Here is a 25039-nt window from a genome sequence, read left to right on the forward strand (position 1 = left end):
TTAAAAAGGGAACTCTTTATAGAAGGTTTATAGGTTCTAGCCAAATGTCTTAATTGATCTTTAATAAATAGAGTTTGACTAACAAAATTTATAAATGCAGATAGCTGGACTAAATATCCCTTATTAATAACTTGTTAACATTTATATTTGCACAACTGATGCCCCATTAGAAAGTGAGAATCCCATGAGCATTTATGGATGGATTACCAACATTTATTACTGCGGTTTTTAGCAAATAGGATAAACAAAAGACAAATGGATTTTCAACCCAATCGTTGTTCTTACTAATGTCTTACAACTACTCTATAAAGTATTAGTGAATTATTTTTTAATCACCAATAAAGCCACTTGTTACAACTTATAACCCCTTAATAATTGGAGACTTATTAAATAGTGGTACCAAAATCATATTTGTTGTTTCACCTTAAAAAAAACAACCATGTACTATTAGACTGCTTCTATTCAATCAAAACTTCCCTTCATTCCCCCACTATAGTGTTAGAGTGTGTAATTACATCAGTTTAGATGAAGTTATGATGAGGTGAGAACAATACATTTTCAGATCCTAGTTGTTTCTGGATGATAAAGCCACATTTTTCAGGATGACCATTCATGTCTGATTAAAAATCAGACTATATCTGTGATCTTAAATCAACTCTCCTGCATTGATAAACCAGCCTTGTTTGCCTGCACACCCATCTGACTGTCTGATTGGTGTACAAAAAGCTCATTTCTACATAACAGGAAACTGCTCTCCCTGTTTCCTGCACAGCCCAGCTTCACATCCTTAGCAGTTTATGAACATCATGCTCACATTTAACCCCTCGGTGAATTACTGTGACTCACTGGCGGTGAAGTAAGGGGAGCTATTTTTACCTTTGAATTGTGGTCAGCTGGTGGAGATTTATTACACTAAAAAATATCTGTGCTGTGTATCATAGCAACAAGCAGTAGCATAAAGACAGGGAGTGGCTCTTTGGAAGCTTAGTACAGCAGTGAGAAGAAAAAAAAGGAGTCAAGCCCTGGCTGTTTTGACGCCACACCCCACACATAGCAACACATGATTCTATTTTCTATTTGGTGCCATCTGCACTTGTATTTGGACTGACCTCACACCAAAATGTTCCTCTTTCAGACCACCAAACATGCACGTGATGAGATGTAATCCTTGTGTTACAGGACAGAGAGGCTAATCCTGGCCAAACAGCACACTGAAGCGTACTCAGTCTTTCTGGAGAACTGAAGCACCATGTAGAGGGTTTTCTGTGTTGAGGCCGTACAAGGAAAAAAAGGAGGCCATCATCAGGCTGAAAGAACAAAAGACTGTTGCAGAAACTGTAGGAATGGTCAAATCTCTCTCAAATCTTGGTCCATTCTTAAAAAAAAGGGATGCACTGGCGAGCTCAGCAACACCAAAAGGCCTGAAAGACCACAGAAGACAACTAAAGTGGATGATCGCAGATTTCTTTCCTTGGTGAAGAAAAAAAACGCTTCACAACATCTAGCCAGGTCAAGAACACTCTCAGGGAGGTATGGGTATCATTGTCAAAGTCTACAATCAAGAGACACCTTCATGAATGTAAATACAGAGGGTTTACCACGAGGTGCAAACCACTGGTAACACTCAAGAACAGAGAGGCCAGATTAGACTTTTTGCCAGAAAACATCTATAAAACCTGCCAAGTTCTGGAACAAGATTCTAAGAACAGATGAGACCAAGACTAACTTGTACCAGAATAATGAGAAGAGATGAGTATGGAGAAGGAAAGGAATGGCTCATGATCCAAAGCAAACCACATCATCTGTCAACATGGTGGAGGCAGGGTTATGGCATGGGCATGTATGGCTGCCAGTGGAACAGGGTCACTGGTGTTTATCGATGATGTGACTTCTGATAGAAGTAGCAGGACCAATTCTGAAGTGTACAGGGCTAAACTATCTGCTCTGATTCAGCCAAATGATGCAAAACTGACAGAACAGCGCCCCCCCAGCCACATGCGAAAATTGGCACATTGCATTTGATCGCAAACATTTTGTGTGTGATGGTCTTCCTGACACTTTCCTGCTTAACTAAATGGTTCAACGCAGCCCAACACAAAACCTGGATGATGCTTGAAAAAAAAATAAAAATTAAAATAGAAAAAATAAAACTTGAGTTAAAAAGTCACTTATATTGGACACCATAAATGTGTTGCTCTCACTGAGACTATAAACAGTGTCACTAACAGAGTGTTCGGCTCAAATTGAAAAACATTATGGGGCTATACTTGACCCCTTTTTGGCGGTCCAATAATTGCGTTTTCATAATGAGTCAATAAAGGGGAGGAAGGTGGGCTCTGTGGTCTGCAGCATGAGAGAATAATGACAGACAAACAGATCCGTTATAAAAACATGTTTTAGGATGAAGGGGTGTCCCCACATACCATACATACACACACACACACACACACACACACATACACACATACACACACAAACACACACACACACACACACAGACCACACACAATAGCATACAGCTGGTCATATGTTATTGTCGACAAATCCCATGGAAAGACCAGAACAAACAATGTGTCAGTCCGTCTCTCAATATACTACGAGTTGTTGTTGTCTTAGGCGCTCGGCCCCAGGACTACTCATTCTTACTGAATATGTTGGTCTTTAAAAACGGGTCAGAAGTACATAGTTATTTTGAAAAAAGCAGAGGTGGACAGTAACGAGTTACATCTACTCCATTACATGTACTCAAGTAACCTTTTTGAGTTAATTGTATGTCTTGCTGTAGTTTTAATGCAGTATACTTTTCACTCCTACTCAAACACATTTTGGGAGAAACATCAGCACTTTTTAATGATACTGATGTTGCCTAATGGGAATTTTGTGATCACACTTATAAGACAAGGATTTTCGGCCAATTACTATGGAGATTATGGTGTGAAATTTGAATATGTATGTCCAATTGTTTATTTATTTTTACTCATGAGGTAACTCACTTCTCCAGTAGTTTCTTAGTACGCTCACTTGAGTAAATATTTTGCTGACTATAGTATTTTCACATCTATTTGAGTTTTTGTTTTTACTTGAGTACAATTTCTTGGCATCCTACCCACCTCTGGAAAAAAGCCTCAGTAACTTCCTCAAACAGCTGGCCACTGCAGTTTGTATCAATCGTTATTCAAAAAGGAGTAAACATTGCATTTTTTGGGGACTATTTTCAGAGGTGGATTAATAAACAGTTGGTGTTCTAGTGAGTATTTACAGCATTGACTTGTAATAAACCAAAGTGCCCATTTTTATTGTAATGAAGGAACATGCCGCCTAGTGAGACGGTGTGGTTAACTGATGTGTTTTTAATAGTTTTGGGGCGGTGGTGGCACAGAAGAATAAGCTGTATCAGGCTTTGGATACAAACAAAACACTTGTTAGTAGGATAAGTTAGTTGTTTGTTTTGGTCTTTTTAAAGGGATCTGTTGACAATAGGTGTGTGCTGATTCTTTAAACCTGCTGCACTATAATGCAAAGGACCGTGTCCCTCTTCAAATCAAAATGAATGTGCGTTTGTGTTGAGCTTTCAAAACCTTATCGATAAAATGTCCTCAATTTATGTGGAGCTCTCTCATAGTTTGGGATATAAGAGATCCAGGTGAGATAAATATACAGCCATGAAATATGGGCTGTGTACAGTAACAGTATTGAACAATGTTGCGTTTCTTTTGGTAATAAGTTAGAAAAACAAGCCATGTGCAGTCTGAACCCTGAGGTCCATCTCTGTCTCTGTGAGGTCTGTGTGAGGAAAGACTGCGTCTCCTCCGCTCTCCTGCTCTGAGGTGAAACAATAAGACTGGGGCTTAAAAAAGGAACTCCATCTTGATATACTCCTTCCTGTGACTGTTTTCAAGTCTTTTAGCAAAACTAGAGCACAAAGGCGTAGTCACCAAACTTAAAGGATAATTCCAGTTATTTTCAACAGGAGCCTCCGGGTCCTACATTTTTTTTTTTTCATTGCAGGTTTACGAGGTTAGAAAAAAAATGCCACTTTGTCCATTGTAATGGCAATTTCATTTTGTTTCATTTTTGGCTTCTTTTAATTACTTTATTTTTATTTGGATTATTACTTAAGAACTGGGATCCATGAATTTTCTAACTCCATTAGAATTCCCTGTGTATTTATTCAGCCATCACCTTAATAAATTATGTGAATTATTTCAAATTAGCTGTGAAATATTAAGAAAAATGTGGATCTTTTCTACACTATGACTCAGCTTTTAAACAGCTTTTAAATATGTCAGTTTAATTAGTCTTACTTGTAATTCCAGCCTTTTATAGTTAGTGCATATTCAAATTACTTTCCGAAAAAGCTAAATGACCCATTAGACATATTTATATATTTTTGTAATAAGAACAGATTGAAATAAAAAAGGAACCAAGGGACTATTACCTTAAGCTCACAGCAATGCCCACTTTCACAGAACAACCAAGCAAACAGATAACCTTTGTCGTGTACATCCACTCACAAACACACATACAAAAAAGACACAGATACACATTTGTTTATCCTTGGAAAGTATTGTTGATGTGTGTTGTCTTTGGCAACCACTGAATCCTGTAAACTGTTGAGTTTTTTAACCATAGGACGCAGGAACAAACTCTTGTGTCATGGCGGTCTAATTTTAGTTTCCCTTCATATCATGACGAGGAAGAAAACACAGCTGGAGGCTTGTTTGTGTTCTTCTGTGAGAACTTTTTGACAGGCTTACAATGGGAACAGTTCTTACCAAGGAAAACTGTAAAAAAAAAAAAAAAAAAAAAGATTTATGACATACAGAAGATTTCTATTTCGTAAGAAATCTGTCTTTCTTCTATCTATCTTTACCATGTACTTATTAGTAGATATTTGTAGATATTTCATTGTCTTAATGTGTTTCATTCCTACACACAAACTTGTGTATTAGGGCGATTTACCTTCATAGGAACCAATAAAAGCACACAGCTTTGACTCAGTACAATAAACAATAGACAATATGAACAGAGCCATTTGTGCTGTAAGGAAATATTTTGACTAAATATGAGGCAAAAGTGTCTGTGTTGTGGTTTAACACTGATTTCGTATTCTTCTTCATATTCTCTTTAATACATTACAATCCAAGCTTGTAGACTTACCTGTAAATTCAGTATTAATAATCAGCATAATGCACATTAAAACACTCGCTGAGATTTATTCATTGGCTTTGACTTTTAGCAAATGTATCAATGTTGATTTAAGTGACAGCTATTAATTGAAATTGAACAACACCTCGATCAGGTCGTTGTCATGGGAGCATTAAGTCTAATGTACATATTTATGTTAGCACTGATCACACATCTCCATAAAACCATACTGGGTTAACCTGAACTGACCCTCTGTCATGAGTGTTATATGTGTGTCTTCAATAGTGTGTGTGTGTGTGTGTGTGTGTGTGTGTGTGTGTGTGTGTGTGTGTGTGTGTGTGTTTGTTTGCACCGGACAAGGCAGCATTAACTGTTTGGGTGATGGATATTAAATCTAATACAAGAATGCAAAAATACCTTGGGATTCCGTGTTCAGCAATGCTGACACAAAGGCTGAACTCAACACATTGACATTTTACATCCCTTTTAGGACAATGAATACAAATATTCCTACGACAGAATGATTTGATATGCCTTTATCGTACATTTCATCACTTACCAATATAAAAAAATACTGTTTCTTCCACCAGAGAAGAGACTGATATGGGCTACACCGATACTACCTTGACTATAAGAGATATTTTTCTCTTTTAAGCATTACATGTAAACATTTACTAACTTTGAAGCCTTTTTATTGACAGAAAATATGTATTCTACTATTACTATCATAGTCTTTTGCTGTTTTTGTTAATGGTGGTTTTTGTGGCAGAGCTGCTTTATGTTAAAAATCAGGTGCTTTCTTTAGTTTGGCCATCTGCCTTTAAGTTTCATTAATAATGAAGAAAAATGCAGGAGGGATAGAGTCTGTGTTTTAGAGGCTACATTAATCTTCTACTGAAAGACGAAATGAGATGCAAGCAGCCCCTTAACAGCTCCTGGACCTAACAATCAATACTGTCCATGTGATACCGGAGCGAGCGAGAGTGACATCGCTGCCGCCAAGAAACATGACTTCCTCCCTTTACAGCATCTAATTTAGGCAAAGTCACTAACTGTCACGTATCACCATCAAATTCACCTCATTGAGCTGATCTGACAACACTGAGCACATTTTGAACTTTCACTTATTATTCAGCTGCTGCCTCGTGCTCACATCTGGCTCCTGCGTAGAATTTAGTTTTTATTGTGTAATGAGGGTGATGTGAATACAGTACTCAATAGCTGTAAGAGAGACATACATCAGACTTATGGATCTTAACCCAAATACATACAGAAATCCATCACTTGGAAGAGAGTGGAGAGGCCATACTTTCGCAGGGGATACAACTTGGGGAGTGGTACAGTGGTGTCTCATACCAGAAAGAAATTTTAAAATTTACTTCCAGATTAATTTACTAAATACTTTAAATCGATGCTATGTGGATGTACAAATATATTTTAACGTTTTTGTATCTTGAAATATGTGACAAGACGTTTTGATTTATACACGTGTTCAAGAGCATAATTTCATTTAACCAAATATCGTTTCATTTTAAAGAAAAGGCCTTTTGTTGCTGATGATTGATGTAATTGTATTCTGGATAAAAATCTGGTATTGAACATAAAGGTTTAGAGGTTACACAGACTGCAAGTCCGAGTCAAATTCAGAAAAATATATTTTTGTACCAAGTTACAAGTGGACACTATCTGAACCCCCACAACAGTTACCAAAACTGAGACAGGGTTGACCGGTCTGAAAGCCCAGCCAGAGGAGCCTCCGTGCAAGTGAAACAAGCCTGCATACAGTCTGGGTGCTGAAGAGAAGACAATTAGAGATCTGATTAATTAGTGGAGAGCTGGACAGGATCTAGAAAAGCATGCTGCCAGAATTGAGTCCAGTGAGGAAAAGAACAAGGCTGCAAGAGAAAACACTGTTGAGCCAGAGCTCAAAACAAAGCTACGACAGGAACAGGTGACATTTATGAAGGCCATCAAGCTTGTTTCCTGCAACGCAGAGAACATTAGCAGAGCAGTGTGCACAGGCTGCAGAAAAGGTGGAGATGGTCACACAGGGACTACAGCAGTAAAACGACCAACCCAAGCCAGCTGGAAAAAGGTCAACAGGCTCCAGAGGAGCAGCTACCACGTACAGGAAGATGTTGATAAATATGAAATGCAGTCGCCGAAACAAAGACGGAAGAGGCCTTTCACACCAAAAGTCTGTTGAAGTTACTGGATCTTGAGGTTCAAGTTTTTGAGAAGGACCTTGAAGAGAATGAGGGTCATTTGCTTTTGGGGAATAGAGAACACATGGACCCCTCTCTTGGTTCAGCTGGCTGTCCGGAGGCAGGACCTGGAGGAAGAGCTGGATTTGGAAGAGCAGGAGAGTGACACAGTTTCCTTGCTGGATAGTCAAAATGAGGAAAAAAGGAGAAAAAAAAAACACTGTCTTGGCCACAATGGATACAGTGTGCTTTTAGACAAGAGATGGTAGGAGAACAACAGCATAATCACAGCGTACATGAGCTGACAGACAGTCTCTTCAATCATTTTTTAATTCAGTTTTCACCGCTGGTGCTTAACTCACACATAGAAATGTGACTGTCTGTGTTATCTTTAAAAGCAAGACTTTATTTCTGTTGCCTGGTAGCCTAATGACCAGCTTCTAGAGCCACCTACAGAAGAAAAAGCATTTTCAACATAGTGGACGACACGTCATACGTCACATGCCACCATGTTGTGAAAGATTGTAATTCCACCTTCAATTGAGGATGGGGTCACAGCGTAACATGATTTGTATAAAATTACTAGGGGTAACTTGTCTCCTTCGCCATAAAATCTCCATAAAATTACACCAACATATGTCCATGTATTTTTTATCACTACAAGATTAAAAATGTAAAAGAAAAATTATTCAAACCAACACTGGGTGAGTAAAAGCTTCAGTCTTTTTGTGAATCAGTGCTTTAAGAAAGTGTTCCTTTACTAGATATGTAGAACCATTATACAAAGTAACCCCAGAGCTCTGAAGTGTAGCATAAACAAAAATGTCAAATGCTTGCAGGACTATTTGCTGCATCTGTTCACTGCAGGTAGAAAACACGCTGGGTGGTTTAGAGGAGGCAGAGAGTGAGAGTGGACTGCCAATGAGTCCACGGTCCCTTTTCTTCCCTTTTCACTCCCTTTTCCCTTTCACACGAGCAGAATTTATGAGGCCATTACGAGTGTGCATGCAGTGTCAACAGTGCCCAGCTAATATCTTTATCCAGCATCCAGGGAGGGGAGGGTGGGGGGGTGGGGGTGGGGATGTGGGGATGTGGGGCAGCTGTCAGACGACACATGCACTGCCCAGGAGACAAACTGCCCTCCCAGCACACAGTTCAACGCACGTGAACAGTTAAGACATTTAAGCCTCAGCATCTCAAACACATTAGCTGGCTTCTTTAAGGGAGCCAGCAACTTAAATATCGAGTTCATAACAAGCCCACTCTTAATATGAAAAAAATCTGTTGTTTAAGGGAGGAAACTGAAACCTGGCTGGATGCCCAGAGGATTAAAATAAATGCGCCGCACCGTCAAACACAGCAACATATAGAAATAAATTCATGTACGTACTGTATATGCTAACTAGGCCTGGGCGTTCAACCTCAACAGATGTGTAATCTTGTTTACTTGCTTTTCCATATTTCTCCAGTATTTAACAAAAAAGGAACAAAGTTTTGAGAATAGCCCAAAAAATAGAAAATAAAAAAATAAATACATATTTATGTGGCAGAACCTTTTTTTCCCCCTTCTTTCCTCTCCCATTATTTAGGTCATGACCCTTCAGGTTTGTCTTGTGACACTTTGAAGGGGGCTCAGCCTCTAGGTCTGGAATCACTGGACTACACGCCCTTACTATACATAAAATAGTTAAAACTAGCTCCACCTCAACCAGCTACAACAGTAAAATGCATCTTACACATCGATACATCAGCTTTAACTATCTAATAATGTCAGGCATAACAGTCACAGGCCGTACTTTTCTGCAGAATGAGTAGTATTACTTCTCATACTTTAAAACACATTTTGGTAATAATACCTGTACTTTTACCTAAGTAGGATTTTCAATGCAGAACTTTTACTTGTAATACAAAAGATCTGAATACTTCTTCCATTACTGTCAGTCAATGCAGCAGTGTGGCTCACTGATGTGCCTTTAACAGTTGTTGGACAACAGTCGAGGGATATGGCAGTGGAATAAGTTTATATCCTTATATATACTTGTTAGTAAAATCAATTTGTTTTGGTCTTTTCATTGGATTTGTTGAAAACAAGAACTATAGACTATTGCCAGTCTTATACTTTAATATTTAAGATTATTGGCTACTTTTCTTAAATGAAAAAAATGGTTTTGCAGAAAGCATGTTTCCCAAAGTAACATATTGTATCAGGACCAAAACTCAGGTGCTGTAGTGGCACCGTAAATTCAAAATTTCAAATGATATCCAGACCCAATTATAGCAATATGTGGTCAACAGAGAGCAAAGGTGTTACTTACAACATAAAGTCAGCCACCCCATGTGGTGAGCTGAAGCACAGCCAAACGCTGTCATTAGAGACTCCATGGGGACTTTGTCCCTCTTTCTCTGATCCATCTGCTGCTGGGGAGATGCTGCAGCAGGCCTGCAATCAGCACACTGGCACCAATCTGTTTTACATGTGGTTGTTTGACACAACACAGCAGGAGCGGCATTATGGCCTGGTGGCAATAGCGGCTCAGTAGCTGTGGCAGCATTAGCTCTCATTACGCACATACCAACTCATTACAGCTCACCGTGGGGTGATGCTGACAGAGGGACCCAGGCCTCCATCTGAAACATATCGCCTCACAGTGTGGAGGTGGCGATGCACGCTCATGGGAGACGCTTTTCACTGATGGACCATAAAAGCTGCCTACAGCAGCAAAAACAGTGCTCCGTTGAACAGTGTGGGATGTCCAGGCAATAATTTGTTTTATTTCTCTGCCCTGTGGACACTGCTGTGAGATTTGAAAGCTTGTGGTCAAACAAATCTGATTTTTTTTTCCTTATTTTTCCAGCATCCTTCTCTCTCTATTATGTGGATGTGTAATATAAAAATGTATTTCAAAGGACCACTTTTTGTTAAGTGGAAGGTTCAGGTGACCTTTTACTCATTGTCGACAAGATTGTAGTGATAGCAGCATGAGAGGCGGTATTTGTTACAGCTGTAGATATTGCAGCAATAATAGTACTGACAGTAGTACGTACTAGTACTTTTATTACTTTATTAATTAGTTTATATCATGTGGCATTTCTGTGAGAACTCTGACAACAGATGACAAGTTAAACTCCTGCAGAGCGCCAAAGCTGAGATAAGCCCGCTGAAGAACAACTTGCAACCCTCAGCACGAATCAGGTCACGGTGAAAAGAGATGAAACCAACCCGGTGTCCACCTCAGGTGGTACAGTACAGAAGGTGAAATTAATTTATATGGATAAATCTGCCTACGTGTCAGAAACAAAATGTAATAAGCTCTAATGAATGTTCGATTTTCCACTTGTCTCTCTTTCGATCTCGCTGGACTTCACAAAAAGCCCCCCTATTGTTTTATGACCTCACTGAAAAACTCATCTCAGAGTTACCTTACTACTTATCTCAGCAGTTTTCTATCAGTGTTGTTTTATACTAGCGAGAGTTTTGCATATTTTTATAACTTTTACTTGATTTCTAATGTCAAAATCCCCCGTTTAAAATGTTAAACCCGTTTAAAATACATCGTCCCAACCGTGAGAAGGTTTAGCCTCGGTAGCGCTCCTTTAGGTGTCTCTTTGGTTCAATACCAGACTCAATCTTCACACAACCCTGACAAGTTATACACTGTGTGAAAGCTCTAAGTCTCCTGATTCTGTCTGTGCAAAGCATTTTAGGATCCCCATATCCCTGCAACAGCTTCGGTTCAGTCGCTGTTATAGAGTTACTTTTTCAAATGAGATCAGGGTGATGACTGTAATCAAAATGGTTGAAGAACATTATCCTTTTTATTTTGGGTACATTATTTTTGGAGCTGTGCAAAAAAATGAGAGTGTCTTTTAAGAGGATAAAAATTTTTTTATTTATGTCTCATAGTCATTTTTTTTATTATTTCTTATAAAAATCACTGTTTGCATTTACATGTGCACTAGTATCCCAGTGATCAGGTTTTTTTAGAGGATCCCGGTTATTTGTTATTTGCATGTAAACATTAGCTCCCAGTTTTGAGAAACCTGGATATGTTAGTTGGATTAGTCTTAACTAGAAAAGTGAAAATGTTACATTTGTGATCAGGGCTCATAAAATGTTTACGAACAACTTAGAGTGTGTGAGAAAACTTGACCTGAAAACTGCAGTCACTGTTCAAGACTGTATTATTAGTTATTTATTACAAACTTCTCATTATCCTGTACTAGTTTTCTAAATTTGTTTTTTGGCTAAATATGGTTGATTTTACTGATCCAGTCCTAATGTCCTATTATTTTTAATGACCTAATATCATTATACCCTCCATTTGTTTTATGTTAATGTCGGTAATTTAAAGAAGAATCTTAAAGTGATTCTAAAAGCTTAAAATCCTGTCTCTTCGGGCTACTTTTGTGTCTTTGTTGCAGTCCAAAATTGCACTGTTATTTCGTTGACTTAACCCTCCCGTCTCAAAGATTCATCCAGCTCAGTGAACTTGTAGTTGTAGCATCCACCCTGGGTTTGAAAATTTATGAGTTTGATTCCCCACTCTCAGTTTGTGAGTTCGGTCCCCAGTTTGGTCATTGAAACTCTGCATCATAAAACGGCATCAAGGATTAAAAACCTCTTACAGATGAGTGTGTTGTCTGAGCTCGCACCAAATCCGAGCCCCACTGGAGTTATGCCAGCCGTAAACAGTGGGCAGATTCTGGGGAAGACCTGTGTGATGTTTCAGTACAAGCAAAGCAAAGAGGCTTTAGAAATTTACTGCTCCCAGCTAGGAAATAGTCAGGTACACAACCCCCCATAAAATGGCGAAATGTCCTTTCTACACTTCGGTTTTTGTTCAGAATAAACACACAAGATATAAAGTGTTAATTAGAGAGCTAGAGAGGAGAGAGGGAAGTTTTGTTACCTTTGGACAGAGCCAGGCTAACTGTTTCCCCGTTTCCAGTCTTTATGCTAAGCCAAGCTAAATGGCTGCCAGCTTTAGTAGCTACATATTTAACAGACAGACATGAGAGTTGTATCAAACGTCTCATCTAACTCTCTGCTAGAAAGCGAATAAGTGTAGTTTCCCAAAATGTCAAACTATCCCTTTAAGTCTGTCAAAGAATCAGCAATTCCTTTGAGTTACCTAAAGACTCCAGATAGTCCACAAACCCAAATATCGCTTTACCCTTCTACTTACAAAAGGAATTTTAAGGAGGTAAATTAAGCTTCAATTATTTAATTTGATTAACCTCATTGTATGCCTGTAAAGGGATTTATGTGATCTTACCATGTCTGAAGTTTCACTTTGAAAGCAGAAGGATAAACATTGCAGCTCTTCGTCCTGGCCATTCCTGGTTGCCTTTTATTCCAGTATATCTGCATTATCAAGGGGCCAAACCTGTCCCTCCTGCCCCCTGTGAATCGAGGACCTGCAGTGCCATAAAAACAACATTGATTGCCTGTTCAGGTCTAGAGGACATAAGAAAGGATCTTCAACTCATAACCTGACTCATAAAGGCTCCATTAGCTGCACTGTAAGGGATATCAACAGTAAAGCCACACCTACACTCGGTCTATATGCCAGTATACTTAGATTTCAACAACACATACAGTACGTGACTGCTGGTTAAACAGCTAATACTTTGGAAAAAATATTAAATACTACTTAAAACTACTCTGAAAAATCCCACTAAACTGGATCTGAAGCGGTTTCCACGTGCTGAAGGTCATTTATTTTCTATTATGAAAACAGCAGGATTCCATTTTCCCTTCGCCACAGCAGGATGAAACTGCCACAACTTAACGCAGAGATCATTTCTCAGTGCAGCTGGTCCCTGAGTGGACGGACGGACCTGTCAATAAGACACACATTCCTTTCCATAATAAGTGATTAGACCGATAAATGTGGTGGGTCAGCAAGTCAAAATAAGCTGAGAAAATGCACACTCTTGTCCAGTTATTTGTGCTGTGGTTAATCTACACAAAATAAAAGAAGCTGCACTGAGCACTACACAGTCACCATTAGTCCAAGAAAATGTACTATACCTATTATTCATAAAGCGTGTACAGTCATGCTAGCAGCTCTGTGAAGCTGGACCACGGCACAGCGATGATTCGAGCTAAATGCCAACGTCACCATGCTTACATGCTCACAGTGACAAAGTTGATCAAACAACATGCTGATGTTTAGCAGGTATACTGTTTACCATATTCACCACCTTAATTTAGCATGTTAGCATGCTAACATTTGCTAATTAGCACTAAATACAAAGTATCAGCTGAGGCTGATGAGAATGTCATTAGTTTTGCAGGTATTTGGTCATAAACCAAAGTATTGAACAAATCAAAATTTTGACCCAATGGTGACACAGGAGGAAAAGTCAGAGGATCACCAAAGTTGTCACAATTTATCCTGTGAGGACGTGACATATACCAATTTAATTTTAATCCATCCAATAGTTGTTGAGATATTTTACTCAAAACCACAAATGCGACCGACCGATTGATGATGCTATGGATAAAAAAAAAGAAAGAAAAAAAAGGCCTAAACAAAAAAAACGTCATTAAAAAGGGCTTTTCTTTACACTTATGAGTATTGCAGTCAGTGCTGCATTATGTATGCATGCAAGAGCATCTTCAGATCCTCACTCTGTGAGGTCGTGTCACTGTATCATCATCATCTCACCTCCCAGGCAGCACATTGGCTTCTACACTGCAAATATCATTTCACAAACAGACACACTTAAACAAATACTCTACATGAATAAGTACACATGCAGACACACACATTTAGCAAGGGGGCGGGGGTGCAAAAGCTGTCTGAGTATGTATTTCCCGCTCTGCTTTGACCAGTTTAACTTGAGGCTGCAAGAACAAAGAGGGGAAAAAACACCGCGTTTAAGGTCACAGTGGGGTCAACAATCCAACACACCATGACGAGAACCTCCTTTTCAGACAGGAGATTCACAACACACACAAAGTGACAAACTACCTACACTATTGCCTGAGTTGATTCCAAGTGTTGAATTTGCATTTGGTAGCTGTTCATGTGGTGTCGAATTAAATGGAGGAGACCATCATTAGGCTTAAAGAACAAAAGGCTGTTGCAGAAACTTTACGAGTGGTCGAGTCAACAATTTGGTCAATTCTTAAAAAGAAGGAATGAACTGGCGAGCTCAGCAACACCAAAAGACCTGAAAGACCACAGAAGACAACTAAAGTGGAGTGTAAAGTCGAAGATTTCTTTCCTTTAGAAAAGAAAAACCATCCACAACATCTGGCCAGGTCAAGAACACTCTCGAGGAGGTAGGTGTATCATTGTCAAATTCTACAATCAAGAGATGCCGTCATGAATGTAAATACAGAGGGTTTACCACAAGGTGCAAACCACTGGTAACTCAAGAACAGAGAGGCCAGATTAGACTTTTGCCAGAAAACATCTAAAAAACCTGCCCTCTTCTGGAACAAGATTCTAAGAACAGATGAGACCAAGACTAAATTGTACCAGAAAGAGATGAGTATGGAGAAGGAAAGGAACGGCTCAAGATCCAAAGCAAACCACATCATCTGTCAAACATGGTGGAGGCAGGGTTATGGCATGAGCATGTACGGCTGCCAGTGGAACAGGGTCACTGGTGTTTATTGATGACGTGACTGCTGATAGAACTAGCAGGACCAATTCTGAAGTGTACAGGGCTAAACTATCTGCTCTGATTCAGCCAAATGATGCAAAACTGATAGGATGGTGTTTCACAGTACAGATGGTTAATGACCCAAAACATACTGCAAAAGCCCAAGAGCTTGACTGACTCTATATTTAAAAGGATGATGGGGTGATCTGGTCTTCGATTGGGGGTTAAGTTGCAGTTCCAGTTTGTATTAATCAAACTACTGTCTACTATCAACTCCTCTGAAATAATTCCCCTCTTGTTTGCTGATGTGTTTCAGGTCTCACATGGGTCCTGTACCCCAGGACAAGGCTGGAGATCGGAATCAGACACCTGGCTGCTTCTGTGTCTTATTTCTACTCATGTACACTAACCTAATCCACTGTTAGAAATATTGTCCTTTGTAATTTAACAGCCTCACTTCTGTGACATGCAGTAAGGTTATATGGGTGACAGTACAAACCTTAGCAAAGTTACTAAATCATCTTCTACTTCTATAAATTCACCTCTCCACATTACACGGGGGTCTTTCAAATGATTCTCGGGAAGAGCATGGTAATATATTGTCTGGGAGGCTGGGTTTGGGGCATGTGGCCGATAATAAATGCGCTAACATTATTTAAAATGAGAATTGTGATTGGCTGCCAGTGTAATTATACTGACAAGCATGTGAGAGAAGACTTCATTCAAGTGCCCATCTCTTCTATGAACTTGGAAGCAGAAGTTGTTACTGTTTGAGACTCACCATACACAGAGATTAGAAGAGGCATGGATTTGGCTTTCTCCTCATGCTGGGCCTGTGTTGGAGAACAGAGGGAGGAGGTGATGCAAAACATCATCATGGGATGTTTCCATTCAGGCACCAGGGAGCAGCAATAAAGAGGTTCACTTCAGGTTAATCATGGCTTACGTTTCAGCAGTACAGTACCCTGACACCCATTTCACAGAAAAAGACATTTATGAAACTAAACTCATGCATGCAAAAAGAAAGAAAAGGCAAATGGTAAAGCATTTGCACTGTGAATTCAAACACGCATACTTAGAATTGGTTAGAAGTGAATCAATTAATTGTTAAGTCAACTGATTGAAAAATAATCAGCAACTATTTAGATAATCAATTGTTTAATATCAACTCTTAAGTAAAAATCCCAAATATCCCCTAGTTCTAGCTTCTCAGTTGTGACGATTCGCTTCTTTACCCTCTAATGTGATAACAAAATGAACGTGGTTGGGTTTCAGACATCTAGAGGAACAAATCAAGACATCTGAAGCCATTATCTCGGACTCTGGGAAAATCTGATGCACATTTTTCACTATATTCCAACAATTTCCAGACATAAAAATGAATCATTTAATGGAGAAAATAATCAGCAGATTAATTGATCATGAAACTGACGTAGTTGCAGCTCTAGAATGAGTCCCTTTAACAGTTAACATAAATCACTGTAGTGCACAACCAGTCTGGTCACGCGCTGAGGTTTTTCTCAACATGAAGGTGTACAGTACCATCTGGTGGATCTTTTCATACTGCAACTCAATGTCCAGACCTAAGTAATTTCCAGACTTCAAACGGGAGTAACCCCCTCATTTCGTGCCCTCTTGCCACTACACAAATGCTTCTTGAATTGGAAGCTTTCTATGTATAAGAGCTGAAGCAACAACTTTGTTACAACTAAAATTCGCAGCATTTTTCACAATGACAAAAAAAACACAAACAAAAAAGGCAGAACAATGGTCAATTAAATTCCTGATATTTATTAAATGCTAAAACTCCAAAGAGCTGAGACACTGGGCCTCATGCGTGAACCAGTCAAACAGATTGGTTCTCAAGTGGCACGTGCGAGCGATTTAAGAGAATTTGTGGCACTCACCACCTGTGTTTTACTAGAACCAAATTTACCAGTGGTAAAGACCTGTTGTATGAGTCATGAACAGACAGACCACACTTTCTTTACAGGTGGAAATCACACTTGTGTGCCTCAAAGATTATAGTTACTCAATCTGAAGGAATTTGGGGTTTAAACTTGATACCTAAATTGATTAAATTAAAAAATATCTTTAACAAACTTAATGCAAAATTAATATTCTGTTCATCAAATCATCATCATGGCTTACCAATTTACTGAGAGTTTTTAGAATTTAGTATTTTTCATGGCATATTTCTTCCCAGGAGCTCCTACATTTCAGACGTTGTTAGGGAAACTCTCTCACTCCTCTCGCTGCCTCAGGGCCTTCATGCAGAGCGCTGCTCTGATCACACATCATGGACAGATGTACTGTTAAACATTTTCTAATTGTTTTGTGTCCTCTAACATGACTACTGACTCTGCGAAATGTTTTATGTTTTTGTTTGCTGATTACTGACAGCAGACTTGAAGCGTTGCAGTGGGAAATCCATTTTAGTCTAGTATGTCATTTTTGTGAACTAACCTTCGCCACAAATGAAAGCGGAACAGGTAGTATTATTTGGCAATTTTAATGGTGTGGATGATGTTAATGATCAAACCTCATGAATGCAGACCTCCTCATGAACAAGTGGTACTCAATCATCTGAAAGGACCAGTTGAGAGAGTCTGGTGAATCCGACTAACACTTGTACAAACAAACCCCACAGAAACAAGTAAAGAGAATTTTAGGACATGAACATGAAAATGTTCCTGCATGAGGCCCAATGTTCTGTTGTTTCTGTGATTTCCTCAAACAAGTTAACAGCAATATTTGGATATCATATTTATTCCAATATGAAGCAACTACTGATCAAACATGACATTTCAGAGATCAGGTAGAGTTCCTATAGAAGGAAAGCATGTCGTCCAGACTCTGAGAAGGGCCCTGAGGGGGCTGCTGAGGCGGAGCCTGGCTCTGCAGCTGAGGTGAGTACTGGGGGTGGTACTGGGATGGATACTGGAGGGGGAAGTGAGGAGGCAGGTGAGGTGGACCAGCAAACTGAGGAGGATGTAGAGGAGGAAATGGGGGATAAAATGGAGGGGGAGGATACTGGGGATTAAAAGGGGGAGCAGACACAGGAGCGGAAAAAGTGGGGGGGGTTGAGGCTGGTGGCTCTGAAGGAGTTGGATTAGTTTGTTGAGGCTGAGGTGGTGAAGGAGCAGTTTTAGGCTGAGATTGTGGCTCCTCTTTGCTCTCAGAAATTCCTCCTGGGCCCTTTGTCCACTTGAAGGACTTTTTGGACTTATTCTCCTGAGTTTCATTCTTCCCTGGTCTTCGTCTCTTCTCATCGGTAAAATATGCAGAGGGAGGTGCAAATTCTGAATCTCGCTCTTCCCGGCAACGAGTTTTCCACTCGCTAAACATGAACTCTGAAAGAAAAAATTAAAAGAAGCGAATTTTCAGATCCAGCACGAATGAATGAGACAGGAGAGTAACGATGCTCTCTAAAACCCTTAACAACAAGCACGATTATAGCAGACCTAATCCCTTAGTCAGGTTGAATACTTGATACATTTCATATAAATATCTAAGCACAGCTCCAAAGCAGAAGTATACAAAAAGGGCAGATTAGGATAGTATAAATCCCATAAATTAATTTGCCAACTGCAAATTTATTGGAAGAGAATGAAGCTGTTGAAAAAAATTGACAAAAGAAAATGCTGATTAATGTGCGTTTGCATCGATTAGCATTATGCAAATATTAGGATTTGGGTTATTGAGATCAACAGCTGGTGGTAATAATTCTGCCGTCTGGTGCCATCAAACCATTGGAGAAGAAGCAACTAAATGGAATTCAACCATCATTAATATTATCTACTTTACTAAAGTAAACTTTAACAGCACTAATTTTGCAACTTAGAAAAATATCAGAAAAGTAAATATCCTACTTACTTCCTACATACTCTCATCAAATTCATGACATAAGGAGAGGCATTTAGCATTTTTAATGTGAACATTGAAATAATAAGGCTAACCTTTGCCCCTGTCCCATTCTCTGACATGAGGAACCCCTGGTTTAGTGTCCCTCCTTTCCTGGATCTCCACTTCCACCTTCTTCACTATGCTGACCTCTGGGGAGTCCTCTGGTGGAGGCGGAGGTCCGATTAATTCACCTTCCTCTTCCTCTCCTAGGAAAAACAATGAGACACTCATGAGATCATTAAAATGCAGTATACAAGCTGACTTGATACACAAACAGTCTCGATTTCTATAATACCAAATAGGGTGGGATCTAACCTCCATTCTCCTCCTCTCTCTCCTCTTCTTCAGTACCGTCCAGCTTGATCTTCTTCATCTTCCTCTGCCTCACCTTGGCCAGGCGGGCCTGCAGAAGGGCCTGCCTCTTCTCCTTCAGTCGTTCTCTTTTACTGCGCTGGTCTGTTGTCTGAAGAACAAGAGAGATGCAAGAGAGAAACAAAGATCGAGCAAAACTTCAAGAGGCATTAATTATTTCTTTGTGTTTATGTGTCAGGTGATCAGCAGCTCACCTGGTCTCTGAGCATGTCCAGAGTTTCTCTCTGCTTTCTTCGCTGCTCTTCATCCTGAGAGAACGCAAAGTAGCCCACACCAAGCTCTCGAGCCTCTGGGATGAACAAACAGACAAAATGTTTTGTTTTTTTTCCACACAAGACTTGTAAACCAAAATACTTAATTTCAAATGCATGGAGTAAAGTTTTGATAACGACCTTGTCCTCTGATATCCTCATAGTGGATCGGTCCAACAGGCCTCCTCATAGCCTCCTCTTCCTCCCTCTCCCACTCCTGCCTCCTCAGCTCTTGACGCATGTCCTCTGAGAGTAAGGTCTTCTCAGATGAGGCTTTTCTACATTGAATAATCATATCCACAAAGAGCTGTAGTTCCCAACATGACACCAAAATTTAGTCTTCTATCTTTAAAAAAAAAAAAAAAAAAAAACACTGCCTGCACCTAAAAAGTGTTATTTATTTGTGGAATAATGTATTTACCCTTTTCCTTTAAGGTCTTGGTCCATTTTCTTAAATTCTGGCAGGTCTTTCTTCATGCATCTTCGAGATCGGCCCAAAGCGTCCACATAGTCCACCCTACAGAGACACAACACAGCAGGAGAACTGTTTACTAAAAGGTTTTTAATTGCTTAATACTTCCTACTTTCATAAGGAATACATTTTCATATTTTTTTATTTGTACTGTTGTCATTATAAGAAGCATTTGTGGACTTAGAAGTTGTGGTGGCAGTTCTACTTTAAAATATTGTACAGAGATTTTTACTTATAAAATTAACATATACATACTTTTATTTCCAAAACCAAACCCATGAAAATCACATTACCATTCCTCATCTGGGTTTTGAGGAGCAGGTACAGCTGCCAAGCTGTCTCTTTCCTCCTCCTCCTCTCTCTCTGTGTCCCTCTGCGCAAGCGTTTCTTTCTTTTTGTCAATGATCTTCTGTGTGAAATCAACCAGGAACAGACCCTCTGTCTCTTCATCTGACACATTCAAAGACAAGTTAAATACAAGGGACATACATTTTGTTGGTCAACAGAATCTCAGGAAGGTATAATTTATACTTCATCAACCTGGAAAGTCTCCTTTTGTCATCTGCTCGTAGAGTTTGGCTTTCTCCTCCAACTTGCGTCTGTTGTGAAAAAGGAAATGAGGAGCCAGATGTTTTGATCACCTGTGTGTTATGGCAGTAAACACTTAGTATATGTGCTGAACTCACTTTGCTGTGTCAAGACTTTTCTGCTCCTCGTCCAGCTGCTCTGCATCTTTCTCAGCCCTTGCTGAAACACCAGCGTTTTGTTTGCTCCAGACATTAGGTTTCTACACAGGGGCATAGAGACAAGATTTGCTGGCTAGTGAGCTCTATCTGTAATTATACTATCAGGTAAAAATATGTCCCAAAATAACACATACTGTACCTTCACTTTGGATTTGGATTTGAATTCAGCGCCAGCATTTTCTTGCCCAAGTTTCTCCTGTTTGAATTGTTCCTGCTTCCTGTACAGTTCAGCTTTAAGGTCCACTAACTTTAAGAAAAGAAAACATTACCGAAATACAAGCAAAGGATAAAATGTAACTGTTTATTCTTTAGCTAACACAACTGTCACCTAACTGTGTGTTTGCTAGTGGTGTAGCCTGACTGCAAGTCTTCTAACGTTAGCTGTTATCATTTAATTAAACGTCACACAGCCACACAGGGTATCAATAAAATGTTTATAAATCTAGGAAACTTGCCGATGAAGCAGTCACGTCGAATGGTTTCTTCTTTTTATCCATCTTTATTATTTCTTTTCGACACCGTAACCTCCAGGCTACCACTGAGTGATCCTACTCTGACTTCTTCGTGGGTTTTTCTCTCGCCGGCGAAATATCGTTTTTACCGCCGACTAGTGGCGTTTATGCTGTAACTACAGCTTCCACGACAGGCAAGGAGATGAAACGTCTCTGCTAGTGCAGGACCGAAATTCTGCAAAACTGTTTAGGAAAGGATTTGAATATTTGCCCCCTGATATTCTCATAGTGGATCAGCCTCCTCATGGCTTCTTCTTCCTCCCTCTTCTATCCCTCTCTCTAGACTGCAGCTCTCAACACACGTTCTCTGATACAGTAGGCCTCCTCAGCTGGTACACAGGAATCATTTTATCCAGCAGAGGTGTAGTTACCAGCATGGCCAGGTTAAGATCCTCCGACCTGCACCTTTGTGTAGTGGAAATCCTAATGGCAAATATTATGTTTTCCTCATGAAAAATAAAAAAAACCCCATAACATTAAAAGGTAGTTTCTAATCTCTTTCCAAGCAATTTGATTACACTCCTCAGAGTATAGTAGCTCTGCTAAAGGGATACACTCATTAGCCTGTATTTTAATTGTGTCAGGTCCAGGTTTAACTTTGTAAGGCTTTCATCTTCCAGACAGACCAACTAACACTTATATGGTGTAAGCAATGCTTGAGTTTTTTGTACAAAAGTAATCAAAGAGTCTTTAAGTATTACATCAGTACTGATGAGACCATTAAAAAGTCCCATGTGATAAAGTTTTGTGACATCAGAATTTCACTGATATCATGAAATCAGAACAATGATTTTTTTTTTTTAAGGGCTTTTATTTGCTATACAATGAGCTGAGGTTAATGTGCTGAACCACAGAAAGTAACCCCTTCAATAAACATAACTTATATCCAGGTTACATGTAGAAATATTTAACAGAAAGAGACAACTCTAATATATAGCATATAGTAAACCATGTGTCAATAGCTGCTCTTAACAATAAATCTGTGTCTCTGGTTAAGGTTGCATGGACTTGGATCGATCTAACATCAGACACTTAGTGTGCCGCACACGTTCCCGTGTCAAAAAGACTGGGAGGCTGAGCTAAGCTCTGGGTCAGTTAAAAGGCCGTTTTAGCTTTGTTTTTTTTAAAAGCAATAACTGAAAATGAAGCTTTCTCTTCAGATATGGTAGCATGACATTTGGACTGTTTCATATCAGCCTAATCAAATATAACTGTGTTGACATAAAGTCAGCGTTCACTCTAAGTAAACACCATTAGCGATTAGTTCCATCGTCTGTGTATTAGAGTCCGGGAACTAATAGTCCAGTCTTGTAATGTTGCTGTACACATGCTGAATAGGCTGAATCAACCCAATTTATCAGTATCTCTCTGACTGCAATACTATTACCTCCATCACCCGGTTGAATAGGTATGGGGATCAGCAGGTCACAACAGAGAAATGCCTACTTTGTAATCAGTTTAAACATTTGAACAGTCCAATGCTGCCGAGATATGACAGTACAAGTAGCTGTCACTGTTATATTTAATGCATTCTTAAACCTGTATGAAAGAGGATGACAGGTATATAAAGGTATGAAGCCAGGGGCTTCCAAATACAGCACCTTAGGCCGTTTCAAGGAAAGGAGAACTAAGGTCGGTGTCAGTATCAGATTCAGAGGAGCAGATTTGATTTTTAATCTTTTGACCTTGTAGGCTGCGTCATCATTTTGTGAGTGGTAGATCAAGCAGCGGAGGTTTGTGTTCCACCATGTTTTTGAAAAGAAACACCTGCTGGCTGTTTTTTCTGCTGTGTTCTCTGACCTTGTGGTGCAAGTCGACCAATGCAGGCTCCAGTTTTCTCAGCCCTTCACAAAAACCTCAGGTAAGGTACTTTCCGTCTGGGATTCTGGGTTCATTAAATAAAAAAGAAGGCATTAAAATGGAATGTTAACCGAGAAAAGTTAATCCTCACATGGTCTGAGCCATCTTCACTTTTAACACAACTCAGTATTCCATAACGAGAACTTGGTTGTGCGTGTTTGTTCTGTTGTGTGGTTGATATTTGTTTGAAACTCTTGCTGATGCTTCCACATGTAATCCCAAACCAGACATACACATTTTACATTCAATCGTGTTTCTTTGTTTTCAACCTGAGGAGATAACGACACTAATCTAAACCCACTGTCAATGAGTCCCATGTTTGATTTCTGGCAAATTTAGAAATTTAAAGCTTTGTTAGTTATGATGACTGAATTGGTGCTGACAATGGTTTTCTGACTAAAACAAAGACTAATACTGTCATTTTATAAAATAGTTTTGTTAAAAATATTTTGATCTGTCGGTAAATCCGACAGATCTCATGAGATGAATTAAGGGCTGTATGGATAGTGAAATCATCACTAGAACTTCAAATAAAGTGATCGCATTGTATACTGTACTTTATTCAGGACCTGAGAAGTTTTTCCACCTCACTGACTGCATTTGAACTTCTAGCGTCAAGGCGAATCGGTTACATTCATGAGATTTCTGTGATTTCTGGGTCAAACACAGAACAAGGGGAAGTCTTCCAGAATCGGCCGCCAAGTCATGGAGGAGCCTAGTCAACCCACTGAGGACCGCCCCATCACAGTGAGCAGAAATCATAATTGTGGCTACGGCAGACCACCTAAAATCATCCCCATAACTTTACGGTTTTCCTCTCCTCTAAGCAGGTAAGGGCCCCCTTTGAAATTGGCATCACCATGACAGCAGAGGACTTTGAGGAGTACAGCGTGGTGCTGCAGGAGATCATTCAGCGTGTGCTGGGATACACAGACACAGCAGGTACATTCAACCCCTCTGTTTTATACATTACAAGCTGGCCAATATATAGTAAGATAATTAAACATAAAAATTTAAATGTTACTTTTAACATAGTGTCTCTTTTTATTTCAGAAAGACCATCAAGACTTTGAAGATCAAAGTTTGCAGTCTCATTTTCTTCCAATTTCACCTTCATCAGATAGTGATCCTTAAAATATGAGTGAAAATAAGTGTAAGTAGCCTGTAGACATGTTTGTCTCATTTTTTTCAACCCCGTATTCTTTAAAGCTCTTAAAACTTTGTGACTCAGACTGTTGCTAAATAAGCTACAATCCGTACCATTAAATCTAACAGACAACAGCGATTTCCAAACCATTACAAACTAAAACATGAAACCATTTAGCAGATGAAAACGTGAAAGACTTAACGCAATAATCTTAACTCAAGATCTTTTTGGAGCTTTCAGCCACATCCCAGTGTCTTCATCAGCGACGGAGATGGTTCTGCTGTCACCACATGACCTTATTATGGCGCTTAAACGGTGTAAACATGGTTGAATATGAATTGAAAATAATATGGAAGTTAATATAAGTTGAAAATCGTTATATATGGAACTTGAGTTAAAATTATTTTGTCAAACTGCTTTTCTCAGTAATGAACTTCTATGCTCAAATGTGTAAAACTGGAGTGAAATTAATGTCTAACGCAGACATTCATCATAAAGATACACTCTGATGTCTGACATTTTCATTTTAAAACTCCATGTTCATATAAGAATTACTCTTATTCATACCCGTATGATGATCTAATGTTATTCAGAATTAAAACCACCAATTCTACACCAGTACAGAATGTATTGTAAAATCAGTCTTTTGTCTTCAGAGACTCGCATGTACCTGTAAAAATAAAGCATCAATTAAAGTTCTGTCTCTCTTTCATCTTTGAGTCTTAAACAAAAAAATATCAGGGGTATGATTTTTCCCTTTAATTACGTGAAACAATTGAGATTGACTTCTTGGTTGCAAAT

At 39.3% G+C, this 25039-nt stretch overlaps 2 protein-coding genes across 3 annotated transcripts; one reads left to right on the forward strand and one right to left on the reverse strand.

The window, feature by feature from the left end:
* Nucleotides 1-16732: 16732 nt before the first annotated feature.
* ccdc174 (coiled-coil domain containing 174) lies at nt 16733-21305 on the reverse strand. Its single transcript, XM_040158447.1, has 11 exons — nt 21175-21305; nt 20859-20966; nt 20660-20760; nt 20514-20572; nt 20267-20423; nt 19923-20018; nt 19643-19779; nt 19445-19539; nt 19194-19341; nt 18932-19084; nt 16733-18325 (listed from the first exon to the last, which is right to left on the reverse strand). The coding sequence occupies exons 1-11, from the start codon at nt 21214-21216 to the stop codon at nt 17787-17789; spliced, it is 1635 nt and encodes a 544-aa protein (XP_040014381.1). The 5' UTR covers nt 21217-21305; the 3' UTR covers nt 16733-17786.
* Nucleotides 21306-22660: 1355 nt separating this feature from the next.
* ghrl (ghrelin/obestatin prepropeptide) lies at nt 22661-24907 on the forward strand. 2 transcript variants are annotated; one of them, XM_040115786.1, is made up of 4 exons: nt 22661-23092; nt 23761-23838; nt 23919-24033; nt 24145-24907. In XM_040115786.1, the coding sequence occupies exons 1-4, from the start codon at nt 22979-22981 to the stop codon at nt 24162-24164; spliced, it is 327 nt and encodes a 108-aa protein (XP_039971720.1). In that variant the 5' UTR covers nt 22661-22978; the 3' UTR covers nt 24165-24907. The 2 variants fall into 2 exon arrangements, with proteins under 2 accessions (XP_039971720.1, XP_039971721.1); XM_040115787.1 differs by having other exon boundaries at nt 23922-24033.
* Nucleotides 24908-25039: the final 132 nt, after the last annotated feature.

The sequence above is a fragment of the Xiphias gladius genome, chromosome 21 (assembly GCF_016859285.1).
Source record: "Xiphias gladius isolate SHS-SW01 ecotype Sanya breed wild chromosome 21, ASM1685928v1, whole genome shotgun sequence".
In the NCBI taxonomy this organism is placed as follows: Eukaryota; Metazoa; Chordata; class Actinopteri; order Istiophoriformes; family Xiphiidae; genus Xiphias; species Xiphias gladius.